At 39.7% G+C, this 21,886-nt stretch overlaps 1 protein-coding gene across 2 annotated transcripts in view; it reads left to right on the top strand.

Annotated features, from left to right (window-relative positions):
* LOC140733245 (3',5'-cyclic-AMP phosphodiesterase 7B-like) overlaps positions 1 to 21,886 on the top strand; it is a 133,285-nt gene that overhangs the window by 28,803 nt on the left and 82,596 nt on the right. For both annotated transcript variants that reach the window (XM_073056314.1, XM_073056312.1), the window contains exon 2: positions 2,632 to 2,689. In XM_073056314.1, coding sequence (XP_072912415.1) covers positions 2,632 to 2,689 — 58 coding nt within the window. The remainder of the gene's footprint in view (positions 1 to 2,631; positions 2,690 to 21,886) is intronic.

The raw sequence follows: 21,886 nt of genomic DNA, 5'->3' as shown, positions 1-21,886 counted from the left end.
AGGTGAATACGGTCAACACAGCCTGGTGCAAAGACATCCTGTCTGACTAATGTGATTTTTTTTTAAATTTATTTTCAAGAAGATAACAAAATGCATGGAGGTCAGTGAAGTTGTGTTCACTGCTGGGCTCTTGTAAAGCCTTTGGCAAGGTCCGGGTGGGACACCCTTGTCCAAAAGCTTAGAGCCAAGGCAAGTTAAAATGGACTTGATGATAGGAGGCAAAGGATGATGGTGGTAGCAAGATGTCCTTGATTCAAACAACTGCTTAAAAACGGGCAGCCAAGTAGTTGCACATTTACAGTGGAACACGCTAACGCTTGAATGATTAACTTGGAAGTCTCTAGAATGGTTTAGACTTCAGCCTGGATGCTACTGATCTTCATTGTAATTTGAACAGCACTTCAGAGAAATGCCCAATGTCATGTTGCTATTAATCAGTTACTTGAAAATTTCAAATCATTTTTGCCTTTTAAGGAATTCAACGCTAGTTTTTAGCTCTTTTTATGTAAAGAAGACCTATCGTTATCTGATTTTCTTTTAAAAACAAGCAACTGGAAATCAAATCACAAAGAGAATCTGCAGATGCTGGAAATCTAAGCCCACCACACAAATTGCTGGAGGAACTCGGCCAGGCAGGCAGCATCTATTGGGGGGGGGGGGGGGGAGATAAATAGTACAGTTGGCGTTTCAGGCTGAGACCCTTTGGCAGCTCTGGAGATTCCTGGATTTCTGATGTCTTGTTGTCCAAATTTTAAAAGATTTAATCCAGCTCAAGCAAATCATGCAGATTTGTTTAGGCTGGAAATAATTCATTTCCAACTGGAAGTGACAGGCATGCCAATATTGAATCTGTTTGTACAGAAAGGTGAGCGGCAATGAATCTTTAATCTGTTTGGGTAGATTTTCGGGGCGTGTGGCATGGTCAGAATTTTTGGGAAGCTCCATACTGTGTGACAACTTAATTGTTGTATCAATAAAACAGTTACTTTAACAACAGTGCATAGGGATAAGCAAGATGTTTGAGTCATAACCGCTAGCTCTGGTATTTTTTCAGATCTTAAGTTCTATTATTTCTCTTCCAGCTTGTCTTCCTTTTGGCCATGTTGGTGGCATTGTCACAGAGCATGGTGTCATAACCTTTGGCCTAACTTGTTCACACCAACCAAGAAAGCAAATGGAGCTCATTTCACTTGCCTGTATTTGGTGCATATCCCTCTAAACTTTTCCTATCCTTGTACCTATCCAAATATATTTTAAACATTGTAATTGTATCACATTGACAGCTTCTTCTGGCACTTCATTCCATATACCCACCACTCTCTGTGGGAATATTTGCCCCTTGGATCCCTTTAAATCAGGGATTCCCAACCTGGGGTCCATGGACCCCTCAGTTACTGGTTTGGATCCATGCAATAAGGGGATTGGGAGTTCCTACTTTAGATCTTTCTCTACCCCAGGAAAAATATTGTGGCCATTCATATCATACATGCCCCTCAGGCTTTTACACATTTTTATGGTTCACTCCTCAGCTTCCAGTGCTTTAGAGTGAAGGTAGTGCAGCCTGTCCAGTCTTTCCTTGTAACCCAGCTTTCCTGTCCCGGTAGAATACTTGTGATTTTTTTTTTCCTCTCAACACTTTAGTTTAATGACATTCTTTCTATAGCTGGGTGATCAACATTGCACACCATACTCAAAATGTGGTCTAAACCATTAACTGTACCATTGTAAGATGACATCCCAACCCCTATACTAAATGCACTGACTGATCAAGGCAAACATGCTTAATGCCACCTTTGCTAACTTGTCATTGAACTTTATTGCATTGGTTACTTTACATATGAAACCTTTTAACATTCAATCTACAGTATGATCTTCGAATGAAGATCATAATCTTGCCCATCAGTTCTTGACAGTTGCCCTCACTCTGATGAATTGGTCAGTTGTCCAGGCAGTCTGCTCAAATGGTCTCTTAACGCTTTGTATGGAGTGATCATACTGGGTTCAGTTTATTGCAGTGTGATCTGAAATTCATTAAAATTTAATGATGTATTACCAGAAGCTTATTTGCAGCATGTTTATTCTCCTGACCTATCACAATTCTGCTTCGTGTTTTTTTTTAAACTCTTCCAGTTTTGATTGTTATTTCTGAACTTGCCTTGGTTTGTTTGTGTATGGTTATTTCAAATGTTTCTAATAACAATCTTTCTCGTAAGTTTTTCTTATGGAGGGTTGTGTTTGAAGAGGGAAATTGATGGTTTGTTATATTTCCAAAGTAGTTGTTGATACCAATTTAAATGTTGTCTTACTAAGTAGAATAATTTTAAAAAGGCATTATTTGAATTTGTCAAATTATTTTTATTGTGAGCATTGCTTCATAAGTTAGTTTGAGGGTCAGTTGATTCCACAGCAAAAGTGGGACATTTTCCAAAAGGAAGACATGAGCACAAAGTTGTGTTTTGTGTATTTAATAAAGGGGTGTGGCAAGAAAATACTGAAGGTTTGCTCCTGTTGCAGCGTTTGTGTTTCTTGCATAATTTTTTTCTCTTACTTACCTACTTACAAATTGGGTTGAAGTTCCTTGTTAATGAGTAAAACTGTTGCATTTAACAGACTTTTTTCCCTCTCTTTCAGAGCTGTGGAGCTATCTCATTGGATGGTCCTGATCAGAATGCACTATTTCGCATGCTAGGTAAGACCTATCCATTTTAAAAGATTAATATTCATTGTGCACAAACAAAAACTCTTCTAATATTGGTTGCAATATTCCTTTCCCAAGAAGGTACAAGCTAGCTATTGCTTCTACAGTTAATTGCCATCTAATGTTTTTTGACAAAAGTATGAGTATGCATTAGGATGGGTTTAAACTTGTCTGTCATGCTAGAACTTCAAATTGCACCATGCTGTATCCTGAAGCTGCATTTCAAAGAACCTTGTGGATGTAATAGGAAAACCTTAAGAATTTGAGGTTGAAAAATCCCATAAAATTCCCAGGAAGGGATCTATCACCTTTACTGGGACATTTTACATTTAGTATTTCCCATGGAACTGTTGGTCTTTAATGTCCAGAAAGCTCCTATAGATGACCAGTGATTGCTGCCTTGCCATAGTTGTACGTTATCCATGATGAGTTTTAAGCAAGGAAAGTGTCAAGATAGGGAACTTAATGGTCTGTCAGACAGAATCAGGTTTATTATCACTGGCATACGATATGTCATGAAATTTGTTCTGCATTAGCAGTACTGTACAATGCACAAAAATTACTATAAATCAAATAAATATTAAAAAAGTAGTGCAAAAAGAGAACAAAATAGTGAGGTAGTGTTCATGGACTGTTCAGAAATCTGATGGGGGAAAAGAAGCTGTTCCTGAGTGTGTTGAGAAGAGAGTGGTGGAGAATGATGGATGCTGCCTTCCTGTGGCAGTGTCTTTTGAGTGTATTCGGTGGGAAGACTAATGCCCATGACGGTGGTGGCTGAGTTTGCAACCCTCTGCAGTTTCTAAAGAAACTTATGGGGTATAGGATTCTTTGATGCACTCTAAGATATGATGGCCTGAAATGGCTTCATTTGTCAGAAGGAAACACAGAATAGTCTGTTTTCACATTGTAGACAGCAACTGTTGAAATTTTACAAATTTAAATACAAGTCATTATGTCGTCATAATGATAGAGTTCACATTTTCATAGAACCATACAGCATGGTTCAGCCCACCACATCTTTGCCAACCTGTGGGTACCCATTTATAGTTAATCCAGTCTTCTAGTACCTTGCCATTAACTTTCAATATCTGAATGATGCAAGTGCTTGCTTTGAATGCTGTCGGTGATCCTACTTCCATTATTCTTTCTGGCAGTGCTGTTCTCGGAACCCGCCACTCTCTGGTGATGAAGGTTTTCCTCAGATTCCCTCTAAATTTATTACTGCTTAGCTTAAATCTATATCTTGTTTTGTTTGCCTCCAAACACAAAGAAAAGATTCTTGTGATCTATTTGTCTATCCCACTCAATTTTATGTATATCAATCATGCCCCTTGTTCTTCTCTCCTCCAGAGAAAACAGACCTGGCGTCATCTTTCTCTCCTCACAATAAACATGCTCCATCCACAGCAACGTTCAGTTGAATTTCCTTTGCACCTTCTCCAGCAATACATCAAGTGACTAGAACTACACACATACATTACTCCAGTTGAAAATGAACTAATAATTTTTAAAGTTGGATCATTGCTTCCCAGCTCTTGCATTCAGTGCTTCAACTAATGAATGCCAACAATCCCATATTCCTCCTTAGCCATGTTAGTCAGCCTTGCTGCCACCTTCAGTGATCTTTGGACTGGCACTTCAAGGTTCCTCTGTTTCTCAGTACTCCCTGGAACTTGCCATTGTGCTTGTCCTGGGACTTCCCTAGTACTTCCAAAGTATCACAGTTATCAGGAGTAACTGTACTATTTCTTAGCCTATTGATACTAACCTGTGGCTTAAGGGCACCCTCTCCACTGTAAATAACTTCAATCTTTACTGTATATCATCTGCAAGCCTACTGTCCATGCCACCAATCATAAATTGCAAACAGCAATGGTCTCGGTGCTGATCCCTGTGGAACACCACCAAACATAGGCATCCAGTCACAAAAGTAAGCATAGCAGCCTGCAGTAAGTCTCATCTGGCATGTCCACCTTCAATCCCACCAAGACATCGTACATCTTGTCTTTATTTATGGAGCTTTGCACTACACTTTGATGGTATCACTTGTTGAGTTTCCTAAACATGGTTTGTTTCTTTTTTAAATACTGTTGGGGGAAAAGTATTTGTTTAAGATCTTGCCTGTATTTTCTGTGTCTATATACAAATTATGCCCTAGTTTCCCTAATAGACCCTACCTTTTCTCTGTTGTTATTCTGACCTTCTTGTATTATAAACATCTTTATCAGAAGTGACTCTGAATCTTTGATCATTCTTGTGCAATACAATAAACTGTAATCTACTTACATTGTAGCACGGATCTTCAAAATAAGCAAGACCATACTTAAGATGCCCAATCACTTGTGGCAACTAGTGTTGGGTCCTTTTAAAGTTGGAAGTGGTTGCATCACTTGACAGTGGAGATGCAAAGACTATTAACCTATTCTGAGAATGCTTCCAGCAGTTAAGTTCTTTGGAAAGGCCAACAAAATTTAAGAATGCTGTAATATTTTTTTTAAAAAAGCACTGAAACACAGCTCATATCCAAAATGAGATTAGGTTATTTTGCAAAGCTGCATGCTGAAAGGAATTTGCGTGCCAAATCTTTAAGCTGTAGTTCAAAACAAAAATATATCAGACTGTAGCAATGCTACATGATTGTAAAGCAAGTACTCTTCTTTCCAACAGGATCAAGCTCTAATTTAGACAAAACAGAAAATCCTTGTACTGTTAGCTTTCCCTCCTTTTGTTTTTACAAACAGTGAGATACCATTAACTTAGCGATGTGACATTTAATATACACATTTTATGTTAGTATTAAATGCTACACATTGAGTCCACCATCTGGTTATCAGAGAACTCAAGCTGGTGTGAATTCCTTTGTTGCCTTGTTTGATTCTTCATCTGAGTTTGAGTTCTGTTTCTTTGTCAAGCTTGCTTGGGTTAAATACTACTACCTGAAGTCTGTTATGGATCCATTCAGAATTGGTTCATCTCTAGCAAGGATCCCATAATCTACATGAACACTTAAGATGTTGTAATCTTCAGCCAACCTTCTGGTTCTATAAATCAATCGAGTGTCTTCAATTTTCTGGATGGCTGAACAACACTAATATTCTGATTAATGTCACAGTGGTGATCAACTTTTAAGTTGAATTTGATGGACAAAACTCATGAGTTTATGGTAGAGTGTTTTTTTTGGATTGAACCAAGAAAGTGATGAATCAGTGCTTCACTCTGGGTTTTGACTATTCTTCCAATATCAGCTGCTAGAAAATTTTAAGTATTCTGGCTGATTTCTGGGCCACTCTTTTTGAAGTCAAATGAAAAATGGAAAACATGTTATCATTCCTGTATACTGTTGTGAACAGAATAATTTCTGACTAACTTAATACTGAGTAGTGCCTGTGGCTGTTCATAGGCAGAATCTTTAAGCAAAATTTAATGTTCCAGATTGTGACAATTTCACATGATTACAAAGCAGGCATGCCTCGTGTCTTATCCAAAAGGAGCGCAGTATAAGCACAAAAACAGTTATGTAGAGGAGAGAATGGCTCTACCTAAAGATAAAGGATACCGTTCTTTAGTTGAAGCAGCATTGGGTGTAACTTATTAATGCAGGCATGGTTTGAAAAAACTATTCAGGTAAGCCATGGTGTGCTTATCAGTAGAGGTAACCTCCAGATTGCAGAGTGGATTTATAAGCTCAAAATAAGATTTGCTAAAGTATATGTATGTCACCATATACAACCCTGAGATTCGTGTGGGCACGCTCAATAAATCTATAGAATAAAAACCATAATAGAATCAGTAAAGGACTGCTCAACTTGGGCATTCAGCCAGAATGCAGAAGAAAGCAAGCTGTGCAAATACAAAAAAAAATAAAATAAATAACAAGAACATGAGATGAAAAGTCCTTGAAAGTGAGTCCCATTGTTTTTAGAAGCATTTCAGTGAAGGGGCAAGTGAAGTTATCTCAAGTGGTTCAAGAGCCTGATGGTTGAGGGGTAGTAACTGTTCCTGAACCTGTGGTGAGTCTTGAGGCTCTTATAGCGTCTTCCTGATGGCACAGGCAAGAAGAGGGCATGTCTTGGGTGGTGAGAGTCCCTGATGATGGTTGCTGCTTTCTTGTGTTAGTGTTTCATATACATGTGCTCAACGGTTGGAAGGGTTTTACCTGTGATGGACTGGGCAGTATCCACTACTTTTTTAAAAAGATTTTACGTTGAAGGGCATTGGGATTTCCATACCAGGTTGTGATGCAGCCAGTCGATATACTCTCTACCATACATCTTTAGAAGTTTGACGAAGTTTTAGATGTCATGTTAAATCTCTGCAAATGCCTAAGGAAGTGTAGGCGCTGCCATGCTTTCTTTGTAATTGCACTTAAGTGCTGAGTCCGGGGCAAGTTCTCCGAAATAATAACACCTATGAATTTGAAGTTGCTAACCCTCTCCATCTCTGATCCTCCAATGAGTGCTGGCTGTTGGACCTCTGGTTTCCTACTCCTGAATGCAATAATCAGCTCCTTGGTTTTGCTGGCATTGCTACGAGAAGAGCAGGAGCTAAGCACGTAGCCTCGTGCTGCACCTGTGCTGATGGAGATTGTGGAGATGTTGTTGCCAGTCCAAACTAACTGGGGTCTACAAGTGAGAAGAACCAGGATCCAACGGCACAAGGAGGTATTGAGGCTAATGTCTTAGAGCTTATTGATTAATTTTGAGGGGATAATGATATTGAATGCTGAGCTGTAGTCATTGAAGAGCTTCCAGATGTGTGTGTCTTTGCTATCCAGATGTTCCAGGACTGAGTGAAGAGCCAGTGAGATGGCATCTGCTATGGACCTGTTACTACGGTAGGCAAATTGGAGTAGATCCAAGTCACTTCTCAGGCAGGAGTTGACGTGTTTCATCACCATCCTCTCAAAACACTTCATCAATGTGGATGTCAGTGCTACTCAGTAATGGTCACTGAGGGAGGTCACCACACTCTTCTTGGATACCCCACACTGCCGAAGGTAGAGGTTAAAGATCTATGCAAATACATCAGCCAGTTGATCAGCACTGCTGTTTAGTACTTGACCATGTACCCCATCTGGACAGGATGCTTTTCGTGGGTTCACCTTCCTGAAGGCTGCTTGCATGTCGGCTTCAGAGACTGAAATCATGGGATTATTGGGGTCTGCAGTTCATGATGGTTCCTCCTTGTTCTGATTGTCAAAACAAGCGTAAAAGGCATTGAACTCATCTTGAAGTGAAGACTTGCTATCTCCATATCGTTCGATTTAACTTCATATGAGGAGATAGCATTCAAGCCCTGCCCATGAGCTGGCTTTCCAGAGATCATACCTGGACCTCTTGTAACTTTCTTGATCACCAGACTTGAATGCCTCTGATCTTGCTCTCATCAGATTTCAAATCTTGGGTTTCATCCAAGGGTTCTGATTGGGGGAAAACTCTGAATGATTTGCAAGTTTAAAATATTGTGGAAGTTTTAAAAAATCAACACAATTTCTTTCACATAAATTCATATAACATAAAGCCATAAGATACAGGAGCAGAATTGGGCCATTTGCCCCATCGAGTCCAATCGTGGCTGATTTATTATCCCCCTGAATCCCATTCTCCTGCCTGCTCCCTGTGACCTTTGATGCCCTTATTATTCAAGAACCTATCAACCTCTGCTTTCAATATTCCCAATGACCCAGCCTCCACAGACATATTCACCACCCTAAAGAAGTTCCTCTATGCTTAAGGGACATCCTTTCGTTCTATGGCTGTACCCTCTGGCTGTGGACTCCCCCACTATTGGAAACAGTTTTTCAATGTCCAATCTGTCTTTGACTTTCAATATTTTATAGGCTTCAATGAATTTATGTCCCTCCTTCATTCTTCTAAATTCCCAAGTGTGTACAGGCCCCGAGCCATCGAATGCTCTTCATGCATTCCTTTTCATTCCTGGGTCGTTCTTGTGAACCTCCTGTGGATTCTCTCCAATACCAGCACATCCATCCTTGGGTAAGGAGCTCAAAACTGCTCACAATATTCAAAATGCAATTTGACCAATGCATAATAATAAAGCTTCAACATTACGTCCTTGCTTTTATGGTCTAGTCCTCGTGAAATAAATGCTAACATTGAACTGGCTTTCCTGAAGTGAATTTTTATTCCATATCTCACTGGTGATTTGTAAGCTCTCAGGGCAATATTCCTTTACTGAAATGACATTATGAGGAAGTTATCTGTATTTTGCTCACTGGAAGATCCAGGTGGTCATGGCAGATGAAATGAAGGTGCTTGAAGTGGTTGCCCAATCTGCTCTTTCCTTGCCCTATCCCTCCACCTTTTTATACTACTGGTTCCTTCTCAAACTGTGCATAGTTTCTGTACCATCTTGAGAGTTTCAAAGCAATTGTCCATTTTCCATCATGTGGCGCGCATCAAAACCATAACTTAAACCATTTTAAGCCTGCCTCCAATTGTATGTGTATTATAATGAACAAGGAGAGATTTATTTGCAAGGCTTTCCTTTCATTTAACGTGCACTATTTTGTCCACAGTTTCCATATTTATTTCACATTTTCCTTCAATAATGCCATGGTGTGAGCACAGTTGGAAGATCTGGAATGAATCATGCCATTTCTAGGAACCTCCTTATCGCTACTATATTTGTAGTCTTTGATATTCGGTGGATGCTGGTTAATTGTTACATTTTGGTCCAATTAAATGGTTGCCCCAATTAGCTGAGGTTTCATAGAAATGGTTAAGAAGGTATTTTTATAAAAGAAAAAGACAAACTACTGTTCAACTGAGTAATGAAATAGTTATTTAAATGAGATACAGAACAAATTGGAGCACTACCAGTACTATCACAGTATTCTCCAACTGTATTAGTTCCTAATAGTTATCGATGCAGAAATTCATCCAGCTTATGCTACCATGTTCATTTGATTAACTGTAAATGAACAAAATCAGCACAGACACCTAGTGTAGATAATGGACTGCATCATACAATGCTTTTGACAATTGTATCCTCCAAATTTTCACTTTCGTTGCAACATTCAAAATTATTGTTGATACCTTCAAATTCATTGTACTTCCTAACTTGTTAAGTGAAATCATTTTATTTTCACTCACATTTGGAATCTCCGAGCATGAATGCTTGAAACCAGAATGAGCAACAGTTCTGAATAATCTTACTGCTTATTTCTCGCCAACCATCGATGACAAAAATCACTGCGTTTTGAACAGAAACATACACAACTGAGAGTATTTATATAAAAAGAAAGTTTGCTGCAGCAGTGTTGTGTCTAACGGCCACACAAGCGCACAAAACTGATGCTAGTTAGAAACTGGCAACAGTTCACAGTCCCAATTAAACGGTATAGTGTCCCAAATAAACAAAGGGAATTCTGGCTATTTTCTCAATTAGTTTTGTTCTTTAAAAGTTGTCTCATAATTGGCTGTCCCAATTAACCTCTGGCCAAATTAACCTGAACCCATTGTATTGACCTGCTTTCACTAATTGTAGTCCTTTGGCATTAGCCTTCAATCCAAGGTTTACTACTTGTCATGAGGAACAATGCACATTTGCATCACATTAACTTTACATTTGTATGCATCCAGCTTTCTGGTACTTCCAAACTCGGTAGAATTGTGGACCATGAATGTTAAAAGTATTTTTTTTTCGAACCCAGCTTGAATTGTTTTAGCCTGTCACTAAAGTTGCCTATCTCATACAGGTGGCTGGGAAATATGTTATAGTGAAACCGGGCAGACTCCATCATGGTTAACAGTGTCCATAGCTTTAAGTGTTGGTAGCTGGAGGAGCATTGGTTCAGGGTTAATGAGCTGGAGATTGAGCTGCAAACACTGTGTCGCATTGGGGAGAGGAAGAATTACCTGAACTTCAGGTGTTTCAGGAGGCAGTCATGCCCCTTGGAATAATTATCTCTAAACTGGCAACTGATCAGGCAGAGGATGATATCACTGCAAAGAGGCAGGTACAAAGAGTATCTGCAAACAGTGCGCAGTATAATGATGCACCAAGCCATTCTTGGTGGTGGTGGTGGTGGGTGGGGGGGGGGGGGGGAGAAAAACAGTGGTCATAAGGGATAGCATTTTTAGGGCAACAAACACTGTTGCAAAGATGGAGTTTTGAAAGCTGTATTGCTTACCTGGTGCTTTTTCTCTGGATTGGAGAAAAACTTGAGTAGGAAAAAAATTTTCCAAATCCAGCAGTGAAATACTACAAAGCTCATAAGGGATAAATTGATTTTGAGAGTCACTTCCTCTCTAATGTAAAAACAGATTTTCTGTGGATATGTAAAAAGACTGGTTTGGAAGTTCTAGAGAATAACATGGTGAATTAAAGAAATGGCATTTTTTTTTTTGTATCTCTCTTCACAAAGGAGAGTGCTGCAAGTGTTCCAGTGATAATAAATGGGGTAAAATCAAATAACAGTAACCAAATTTTAAAAAAGCAGTTACAAAGTAATAGAAACACTTGTAGGGCTAAGAAGGTAGAGGGCATCTTGAGACGTCCCTGACCCTAGCAACTGGCAGCAGCATGTCACTCAGGTGTCAGTGCCAGTAACCTGGTGGAATTCTCCTGGGAGATCATCCCCCACAACTGTATCCAAAACGTTATTATTGAAGGGAATGGCCACAGGGGTGCTCTGCGTAAACTGCCTATTCGCCTCTCCATTCCTTCTGACAGTCACCCAGCTACCCGCCTCCTGCAACTTAGAGGTAATTACTCCCCTGTAACTCTGATAGATGATCTCCTCACTGTCCTGGGTCTCCCAGGACTCCAATCAGCTGGTGTGTGTATGAGGAACACACAATGACTATTCAAACTACACTAAGTATCCCTGCCACAGTAAAATAGGGAAACTTAAAGAAACTTAATGGACAACTTACCTAGAGCCAAAGTCTGACTCTTGCACTCTCACCACTGGCCCACTCCCAGCAATGACCACTCTGCTTGTCCCTTCTGTACTGTTATTTACTCCTCTCTGCACTGCTGCTGCTGCTGACTGGGCCACTGAACACCCAGGAACCTCTCTTTAAACAAGTGCCGCCGGCCTGTGTGTAACCTCCTCGCTGTGCGCTGTTCCTGCCACTGATTGGGCCGCCGAATGACACTGAATGCCTGCGGAGCTCTCTCTTTTTTTTGGTGGGATCTTTGATGCTGAGGCAGCATGAAGTATAAATGGAGTCCATGGAGAGGAGGCTGCAATCAGAGATGTCCTGTGAGCGTTCTGTCCACACAGTGTCCAGTTGCATGCACTGAGCAGTTGCCAAGCCAAGTCTGATACATCCTGATAGAATGCTTTCTATAGTGCATTGTTAAATATTGGTATGGGTTGATGGGAACACGTCAAATTTCTTTAGCCATCTGAGGAAGTAGTCATTGAAGAACTTTCCCAGTTGGGGTGTCTATGTGATTGGCTAAGACAGGCCATTGGTGATATTCCTAGGAATGAACATGAAAATCTCAAGTCTCTCAACTTCAGCACTGTTGATGGTAGATAGGAGCAAGTGCAGTGCCCCCACCCCTCTTCCTGAAGTCAATGGCCAGGTATTTAATTTGTTGACATTGAGGGAAAGGTACTAAGCTTTCTATCTCCTTCTATTCTGACTCATTGTTATTTGAGATATGGCCCAATTTGTGGTACATCTGCAAACTTGTGTTAGAGCAGAATCTGCCCACACAATTGTGAGTATATAGATAGTAGGGTAGGAGGCTGAGAATGCAATCTTGGGGGGGCACCAATGTTGAGGATAGTTGTGGAGACGGGTGCTGCTCGGCCCTTGGGGCGGCAATGCCACCCGGCCTTGTTGATTGCAGTATGTTGGTCAGGAAGTCTAGGATCTAGTTGTTGAGGGAGATGTTAACTCCCAATTTTCAGAATTTGGTGATGAATTTGCTTGGAATTATAGTATTGAAAGCAGAGCTTTAGTCAATAAACAATAGACATTTTACTGTCCCAATGCTCCAGAAAGGAGCATAGAGCCAGGGAAATGGTATCTTTTGTAGACCAGTTTTGGCAGTACTCACAATTGTCTGGGAGGCTGGACTTGATGCATGCCGCGACCACCTTGCGAAGCACTTCATGATACTGGATGGTAGTCATTAAATCACATTACCTTTTTTTGGGTACTGGGATGATAGTGATCGTAAAGGATTTGGGAACGTCAGACTGAAGTAGGGAGAGATTAAAAATGTCTCCAAATACCTCTGCCAGTTGAACCTGCAGGATCTAAGGACATGGCCAAGAGCTGTTTCTAGGCCGGATGCTCCCCATGTGCTCGGTCTCTGGAAGATTGATCTTGTGTCTGCAGTGGTGACTGTGGGCTCAGTTGCATTGGATGTTTTGGGGTGGGTGGTGCTTTACCAATGTTCTTGTGTTCAAAAGGTACATAGAATGCATTAAAATGCATCAGCAATGGATTTGCTCTTCTCGGCGATTGTGACTAATGATTGCAAAGGAGTTGGAATTTAAGAATAAGGAAATCTTGTTACAGTTGTACGTGGTACTGGCCTGTCCTGCCTGGAATACTGTGCAGTTTTGGTTCATGTTTGTGTGTTTTTAAAAAAACAAACAAGTAAGCAATAGTAAAATTGGGGGCAGTCCAAAGGAAATCCACCAGGCGAATTCTTGGGATGCGAAGAGAGGCTGGGCAGTTTAGATTTGTATTCCTCGGATATTAGAAGATTGGGAGATCACCGTATTCAAACATATAAGACCCTAAAGGGGCTTGATAGGCAAGATGTTAGGATGTTTCCACTGGTTGGAAAATCATGAACAAAGACAAAGCTACAATGTAAACAGCTAGCTATTTAAAACTGAGGGGTAGGTTGTGAAGGCCAAGTTATTAGAAATATTAGGAAATAGTTAAATATTTGAAAAATCAAGGCTATTGGGGAACTGGCATAGAATTGTATTGAATGGTGGGATAGGTTTGTGAGGCCAAATGGCCTACTGATTCTGGCTTCTTGTGTTTTCCTAGTTTGTCACAGTGATATGTACCTTGTCAATTGTGTTGCCCTTTGCACTGCATTATCCTAATATCTGAAGAATTTTGGCAGATTATCCAGGTATTCATTATGATTTGCTTTCTGTCAATAGCATCCAGCTGAGATTATCTGGGCAAACATGAGGAAATTTTCTGGGTACGTGTTTGGTGTGTAAATTATGCTGTATAGACTATCCGATAACATGTCAATACACTGATTGTTCATCAGTCTGAAAGTCTGCCTGTTACTGTTATTTGTTATAACCATATAACAATTACAACACAGAAACAGGCCATCTCAGCCCTTCTAGTCCGTGCTGAACGCTTACTCTCACCTAATCCCACTGGCCTACACTCAGCCCATAACCCTCCATTCCTTTCCTGTCCATATACCTATCCAATTTTGCTTTAAATGACAATATTGAACGTGCCTCTACCACTTCTACTGGAAGCTCATTCCACACAGCTACCACTCTCTGAGTAAAGAAATACCCCCTCGTGTTACCCTTAAACTTTTGCCCCCTAACTCTCAACTCATGTCCTCTTGTTTGAATCTCCCCTACTCTCAATGGAAAAAGCCTATCCACGTCAACTCGATCTATCCCCCTCATAATTTTAAATACCTCTATCAAGTCCCCCCTCAACCTTCTACGCTCCAAAGAATAAAGACCTAACTTGTTCAACCTTTCTCTGTAACTTAGATGCTGAAACCCAGGTAACATTCTAGTAAATCTTCACTGTACTCTCTCTATTTTGTTGACATCTTTCCTATAATTCGGTGACCAGAACTGTACACAATACTCCAAATTCGGCCTTACCAATGCCTTGTACAATTTTAACATTACATCCCAACTCCTATACTCCATGCTCTGATTTATAAAGGCCAGCATACCAAAAGCTTTCTTCACCACCCTATCCACATGAGATTCCACCTTCAGGGAACTATGCATCATTATTCCTAGATCACTCTGTTCTACTGCATTCTTCAATGCCCTACCATTTACATGTTGTGACATGTGATTGCCCTATTCCTCATTGACTGAAAATAGAGCCAAATTATTGTGATCTCCTTTTTGTTGCCATTTCAAATTGCCACTGAAATTGTTTCCCTTGCTGATCTCAACCTTGGATCTGCAGGCTGTCAGAAGGTCACTTTTTTTTGGCAGTTGAAGAACTGCGTGAAACTGGTGATAATATACGTGAAGGCCATTAAAATGAAAATGGAAGACTGAACTGGTTTCACCAGTACACTTTGGGTTCTAGTTCTTTGCTGTGGTTTTCTGACTACAGACTGAAGTTATTACAGCCAATTGTTGTGGATGGAATTCACAAGCATTTTTGCCATTTCTGTTGATGCAGCAATTGTGTGAGGATGTTTGTAGGTCAGGTATTGTGTGCTGAACAGCGTTGATTGTTTCTTTCAGCTGAGGTTCAAACCTAACATGTAAAGGCAGCAATATTATAATGCAATAATCAGTTATTTAAAGAAGAATGTTCTCACTACATGCTTCAATATGGTTTAGGCTTCTTGTCCCAAACTTCTAGCTTTCACTGATTTCTAATTTTCTGCACCAGATCTTTAACCAAAGTCTTTCATGTTAGGGTACCATCTGTTTTTGGCCAGAACTTTCAGGAGATTCTTTACATTCTAGATCACATCGTGTTGGGTTTTCGTAGTATTACCTTCTCCTTCAGCTGCCGTGGCAATAGTTGCTTTGAAGTCCATTTATTTTTTAATATCCTTTCACTCCATCTTCATGCTTGATCATTCAGAAGCTCCGTTGCACATGGCAAGGCTTTTGATTAGATCCCACAAGTTGTTCAACTATTAGTCAACAGTGATATGGCTGAACTTTGGATAGTCCATGGAGAGGTCAGCACTTTTGTCAGTATACACCTGAGGCCTAGGGCAAATGAAATTGCCCATTTTTTAAAAAAAGTTTCATTCTCTGGCCTCTAAATTTTTCCAAACTTACCCCAACAATCTCAAAAAGAAACGATCATTGTTAGTCCATAACATCTTTGTGTTTGTATTGAGAAGCGGTGATATGTTGTTACAATCTCCAAAGATTGAGGCTTACCTTGAACCATTTACATGTTTTGGCTTTTATGCACAGTGTTTCAACATGTGAAAGTATTACATTATTCTAAAGAGAACGCACAAAAATACAGGCTGAACAATTGGAAAACGTGAAAGATAAGCCTTTATTGTTGAAATTAACTGTCAAAGGGATCTGACAACCTGGAATAAAGATTGTAAAATGTGCAATAGTTCCTTGGCTAAAACACCATCCTGAAAGTGGAAAATAGTGAAATTGTAAAGTTGCAAAGGAATCTCAAAGACTCTCGTTTAACGCAATTTCTTATTTTATTTCAACTTCAGTCAGCCCTCCTTATCTGCGGATTCAACCAACCGTGGATCGGAAAAACCTGAGAGTTCTCTCTCCAGCACTCGTTGTTTGAGCATGTACGGACTTCTATTTTCTTGTCATTATTCCCTAAACATTACAGTATAACAACTATTTACATAGTATTTACTTTGTATTAGGTATTCTAAGTAAGTCGGAACAGGTACATCCGGTATTGTTTAGTGTCAGTCAAATGTTTGTCTTAGTATATAGTATATATTTTACCTTTCTATGCATATAAAACACTTAAGAAACATATGTATTTCAATAATTAAACCACTGTGTTGCTTAGTAATAATTGTAGCTTTCAGCGGGTCAGGGCCTTTCACATGCTCCATTATTCTCACATTAGCCTTTAAAATTGTTCCGATTGTTGACCGACTGTAGCCTGACGCTTTTCCAATGACCGATGGCGTTTCACCTCTTTCTGATCACTTTATTATTTCCACTTTATTTTCAATCATGATCATTTTCCGTCAACGGAACAGAAACACTGCAGGCGGCTGGTCCCAAGCTCCACCGGGTCCTAAAGTCCACCGCACTGAGACAGATTAAATAAGGGACTTGAGCATCCATGTTTTTTGGTATCCATGGGGGGGGTCCCGGAACCGATCCCCGTTGGATAAGGAAGGCCGACTGTATTTGTATTTTTTCATCTTATAATGACTTGCAGGCAATATCAGAATCTGACATTTTCCAGGTATGTAGATAGATAGTGTTGTTCTGAAATAACAATTCCTATTCCCACTGCTGTCTGTAACGAGTTTGTACATTCTCACCGTGACCACGTGGATTTACTCTGGGTGCTCCGGTTTCTTCCCACAATCCAAAGACTTGCTGGTTGGTAGGTTAATGAGTCATTGTAAATTGTCTTGTGATTAGGCTAGGGTTAAATCTGGGGATGCTGGGTAGTGCAGCTTGAGGGACCTATAGTAAGTAAAACCAGATAATTAGAGGAAGAAAGACTAAAAATTAGACATTGAAGTCAAGAGCAACATTTTAGAAAAAAGAAAAATAAACAACAATGTTTGATAATGCATCAATTAGATCAATTCTTCCTCCATTTAGTGTGTACACAGCAATCCACCTCCAAGGGCATTCTGACTTTAATCCAATTTAACATATTTCTCTCACTGACTATCTCCATAGTGACTTCCATTTTTAACAATTGTTATCTTGCTTTAGTGTCCCCTCACTTCTGTGGCTTTAAATCTGGATTCCAGACTTGCTATGATAGTGAGTGATCACCATCAGATTGCTTCAGGCTGCATCTTCACTACAACTGCATTACTTAAAACATCATTACCAGGCATTTTTTTCTTTAACACTGCATTGCTCAACCATCCTCAGATCACTGGGAATATGCTGAAATGCAAATTATATCTGCAAATCGTAAGTTTGTCACATTTCTTCTGAGACACCACCGGTGGACTATTACCATCTCCTAGGATGTTGCCAGCTATAGTTTTTCAAACATGAGTCCCAAGTTATTCTTGAACAAGTCATAATACAGCATATATCGTAACATTCCAGATTTTATCACTATTTTCTATATTTGATTTAGTGATTCACAAGGACATCTGTTAATATTTGTCTTCCAAGAAAATTATTCTGAATTCTTTGAATAACTTCCATTTTATTTTGGGTGGATGACTAACTTTGGAAGTAAAGAAGAGAAATGTTTGCAGCTGTCTCTATGTTGAGAAGTGATGCTGATGCTCTAAGATTGCCCTGAACAGTCGGGATAATAGCAAACTGCACACCTTTGTAGCCAAATATCTTAAATTGCCTTTTCTGATTCACTGCACTCTTCATTTCTTTCATTTGTGCTCCATCAATGCCAATTCTATTGCGTATGCCCCACTCCATCTTGTCATTGCTAAACTCTTGTAGAATGCTATCATAACCCCTTTCCTTACGATGTTCTCTCATTTACCACAATTTTCTCAATTATCTAATCCAGTATCAATAGAATGATTTTAAATTTGATTGTTCTAATAGACCACATTACACACTTTAATGATGCATGTATTTAATGCATGCATGTATTCTGCTTAATGATTGAGGTCTTGTGCTTCAGGTTTTGATCAAATCTTCCTTGAGAAAATTATTCTTTATCTTTCTTTCCTCCTCTTTACACTTTTGTCTTTTCAAAGTCCTGGTACATTTTGTTTTTTGCTCTTTTGTTGGAGGTATACCTACAGTACCAAAACCATTCTTGCCAACATCAGATTGGGGCCATTGCCTGATGCCCATCTTTGACTACTTGACCTTAAGTACAATTGACCATTTGTCTTCATGTCAACACCATATTACAGCTTTATCATAGATCCACTCCAATCTAATGTACTCTAGATTATATATTCTCCCCAACAGTGATTTAGCTAAAATCCATTCAGATATCTTTGATTTTTCTCCCCCAAGGCTCTATTTTATTCCTTTATCACACTTATGCTGAGTGCAATGATTAAAAAAAAATTGAGGCCACATCCCCTTTCCATTGTGATATTTTACTTTAGATTCCCACTTTGATATGGATAAGAGTTCAGTTTGCATGCCAGATTGTCCAGATGTGTCAGTCTCTGGTTTGCATGCCATCAGTCGCTCAGGAAAAATGCCTTAGCGTGCTATGTTAACAGTAGAAAGGTAAAAATTGCATAGGTACACTGGAGCTGGTTTGAAAGAGAACTAAGAGATCAAACACAAAATAATAGAAAGTAACTTGACTATACAGTGGTCTATAATACATTAGTACATTCAGTTATAGGAGCTAATGTAGAGCTTATGTCAGATATGTTAATATTCTTCAAGTCAAGTTTTAAGAATTCAAGATATATTAGTTTAAAATAATGTAAAAAGCATCAAAGGATTATGTAATGAATTATGACTGTTTTTAGACTGTGGAAGAAACTTTAATCTGATGGAGCGTATGGGTCTTGGTGTGAGTGGAAGAAGTTATGGGAAGCTGCTTCCAACTAGACTGCTTCTGCATTTAACTTGGGTGGATTGCATCAGTTGTTTGCAGAGCTCTTGGGAAAGTCAGATTCTTGTTTACATGTGGTAATCACTCTGTGGAGGGAGATATAAACAGATTTTTAGTTGCAGGAATTTATTGGGCCCACTGTAAATCACCATTAAGTGCAAGCCAAGGATGCAGATGTAAGAGCAATGGTTAAAACCTATGGAAATACTTTTTTGCAAAAAAAAAATACAATATTTACATCAGCTTCATAATCGAGTGTGGTGAAAGTGTTTATTCACAAGACTTTTTGCTGACAGTTTACATTTTACAGATTTTGAAGGCTTTCTGAATCACACTGGGATGTGCAGTGCCAAAGCTGCCTTGGCTTGGGACTTGGATGAGCAACACTAGAGCAGGATCCTCATACCTGGGCCACCCACCTGAGAGACTTGTAGAGAGCCAGCGGCTTCACGGTGTCGCTTAGTTCTGGTTGTGTGTGCTTCAGGTGTTTCTGCAAGTTCATTTGACGTGTTGGAGTGTTTTCGCTTTGAGTGGCTCAGGTTGATATGGCAGATGATCGTCGTCATTTGCAGCTTTTGAGAAGTACAGTTATGTGGCTATGTATTCATCATAATTTAAAGGTGATGACACACGCAGATATTCACACGTCTCACCACCCCGCTATTTTTTAATCAGTATCTCCTATCAGGGTTCTTATGGACATCTATCAAGGATCTCCTAGTCAGCAGGTGATTAATGGCTGGTTTGCCAGGGCTTGCAAGTGTATGAGTATGCCTGCTTTGACAGAAGTCAAAATGTGCAAGTACTTGTGCTCCTGCCTCTGTCTACTTTCCCAGAGGTTCTGGATGAGTGTGTACTCGCATTGCTGTCTGTTCACCCCAGATCGGTCATAGAATTGTACAGCACAGAAACAGGTCCCATTCATCCAGTTAAACTGAGATTTCTATCTGTTAATCCCATTTTCCTGCATTTTGCTTGTGTTCCTCTACTCCTTTTTCCTCCATGTATCTGTTCAAATGCTTTTTAAACCCTGTGTTAGTCCTTGTTTTTAATTATCTCCTCTAGCAGCTTGTTCCAAATGCCTACCACTCTCTGTGTGGACAAATCATCTCAACCCAAAATGCTGATAATTTCTCCCACCACAGCACCGCTCCACAGATGCTGCTTGTCTCTGAGTTCCTTCAGCAAATTGTTCATTGCTCCAGATTCCTGCATCTGCACTTTCTTGTGTCTGCACAGTAACTATTTGCCCTAATTTTAATAAATCTCTCTAAGATTCTCTGTTTTTATCCAGTCTCTTGTAACTAACCCCTTGCATTCTAGGCAACTAGTGAATCTATTCTGCATTCTTTTCTAGCACTACCACATCCCTTCTATAGAGTGGTGACCAGAACTGCACACAATATTCCAAATGCAGATGAACCTCTGCCTTTCATAGCAGCTGCAATATGATGTCCCAGGTCTTTCACTCAGTACTCTAGCTAGGAGGGTGAACAAGCTAAACATCTTCATTACCCTATCCATCTGTGTCACCATTTTCAGGGACCTATTAGGGCCCTCCTGTACATCAGTTCTTCTGTGGTCTCTGCTGTTTACTGTATATGTCTTATCAGTATTAGATAACCAGAAGTGCATTTCTTTACACTTATATTAGATTCCATCTGCCACTGCTCTGCCCAGCTTTACAGCTGATCTATGTCTCCCTGTCTTGGGCAACCAGCCTCGCTATCTATGGATCACCAATCTTCATATCATCAGCAACCACGTCATTGGTATCTATCCCTGCCATACACCACTGATTACAGAATTCTATTCCAGTACCACACTTTGCCTTCTATCACAAAGCCAGTTTTGCGTCTGCCAAAACACTCTAGATCCTACGTGCATGAGCTTAATTGTGAATTGCAAATACTTGAAATGTAATCAATGTCCAAATGTGTGCAAATGCAAGAAAATATTTCTTTGCATGATTACAATATTACCAGGGAACTGCTATAATGCTTTTGCCTGTATGTGTCTAAGCACCTCAGGTTGTTTGCATTTGCCCCTTAGTGGGACAAACATAACCAGTGGTACAATCAGAAATACTACTAATGAAGTCTTGCACTGCTACATTGAATGCAATATCACAACCAAATATATGATCAAAGAAGCTATTGATATACTTGAAGATGTACTTCAGCTACCTCGACAGATGAACAACTCTTTAAGGGTCTCAGAAACATTGCGGCATTTGGCAGTGTGAATAACTTTGCAGAGCAGCAAAATTTAGACCTGCAGAAAAAACAAGTCATAAGGTGTAACTCCTCTGCAGATAGGCAAGGATAATGAGCAATACCAGCAAAGTGATGTAAGAACCATATGCAATGGTTGCTCTTCCTGCTGGTGCAATGGAGTATCTTTCTGTCAGTAAGCCTGTCTCAAGTATCTTGCCATCCAGCAATCAAGTAAAGAAGTGCTACTGACTTGTATTTCTGCAAATTGAATACTGGTAGAGTAGAGGTGGAACAACAATGGATGTAGGAAGTTGGCAGCTGGATCATTACCCAGTTCTTGTATACTGCAGGATACATTTCTATGTCCAGCAGTATATTTTGTTTGCAGCTTAGGTTATATAGTAAACAAAATTATCCACAGATACAATTAGCTGATAGCTTTGACATTGAGGTATTTTGCTGTTTGCTTCATTTTAAAATTGCATTGTCCAGGACTAGGTTCTTTTTGGATGGACTTCTTCACGATAACTGAGAAAGCATAAAGACACAGTTTTCAAAATAATTGTTCGAATGGGAGCAAC

This window comes from Hemitrygon akajei, chromosome 9 (genome assembly GCF_048418815.1).
Source record: "Hemitrygon akajei chromosome 9, sHemAka1.3, whole genome shotgun sequence".
In the NCBI taxonomy this organism is placed as follows: Eukaryota; Metazoa; Chordata; class Chondrichthyes; order Myliobatiformes; family Dasyatidae; genus Hemitrygon; species Hemitrygon akajei.
This window is presented reverse-complemented; position numbering and strand designations above follow the sequence as displayed.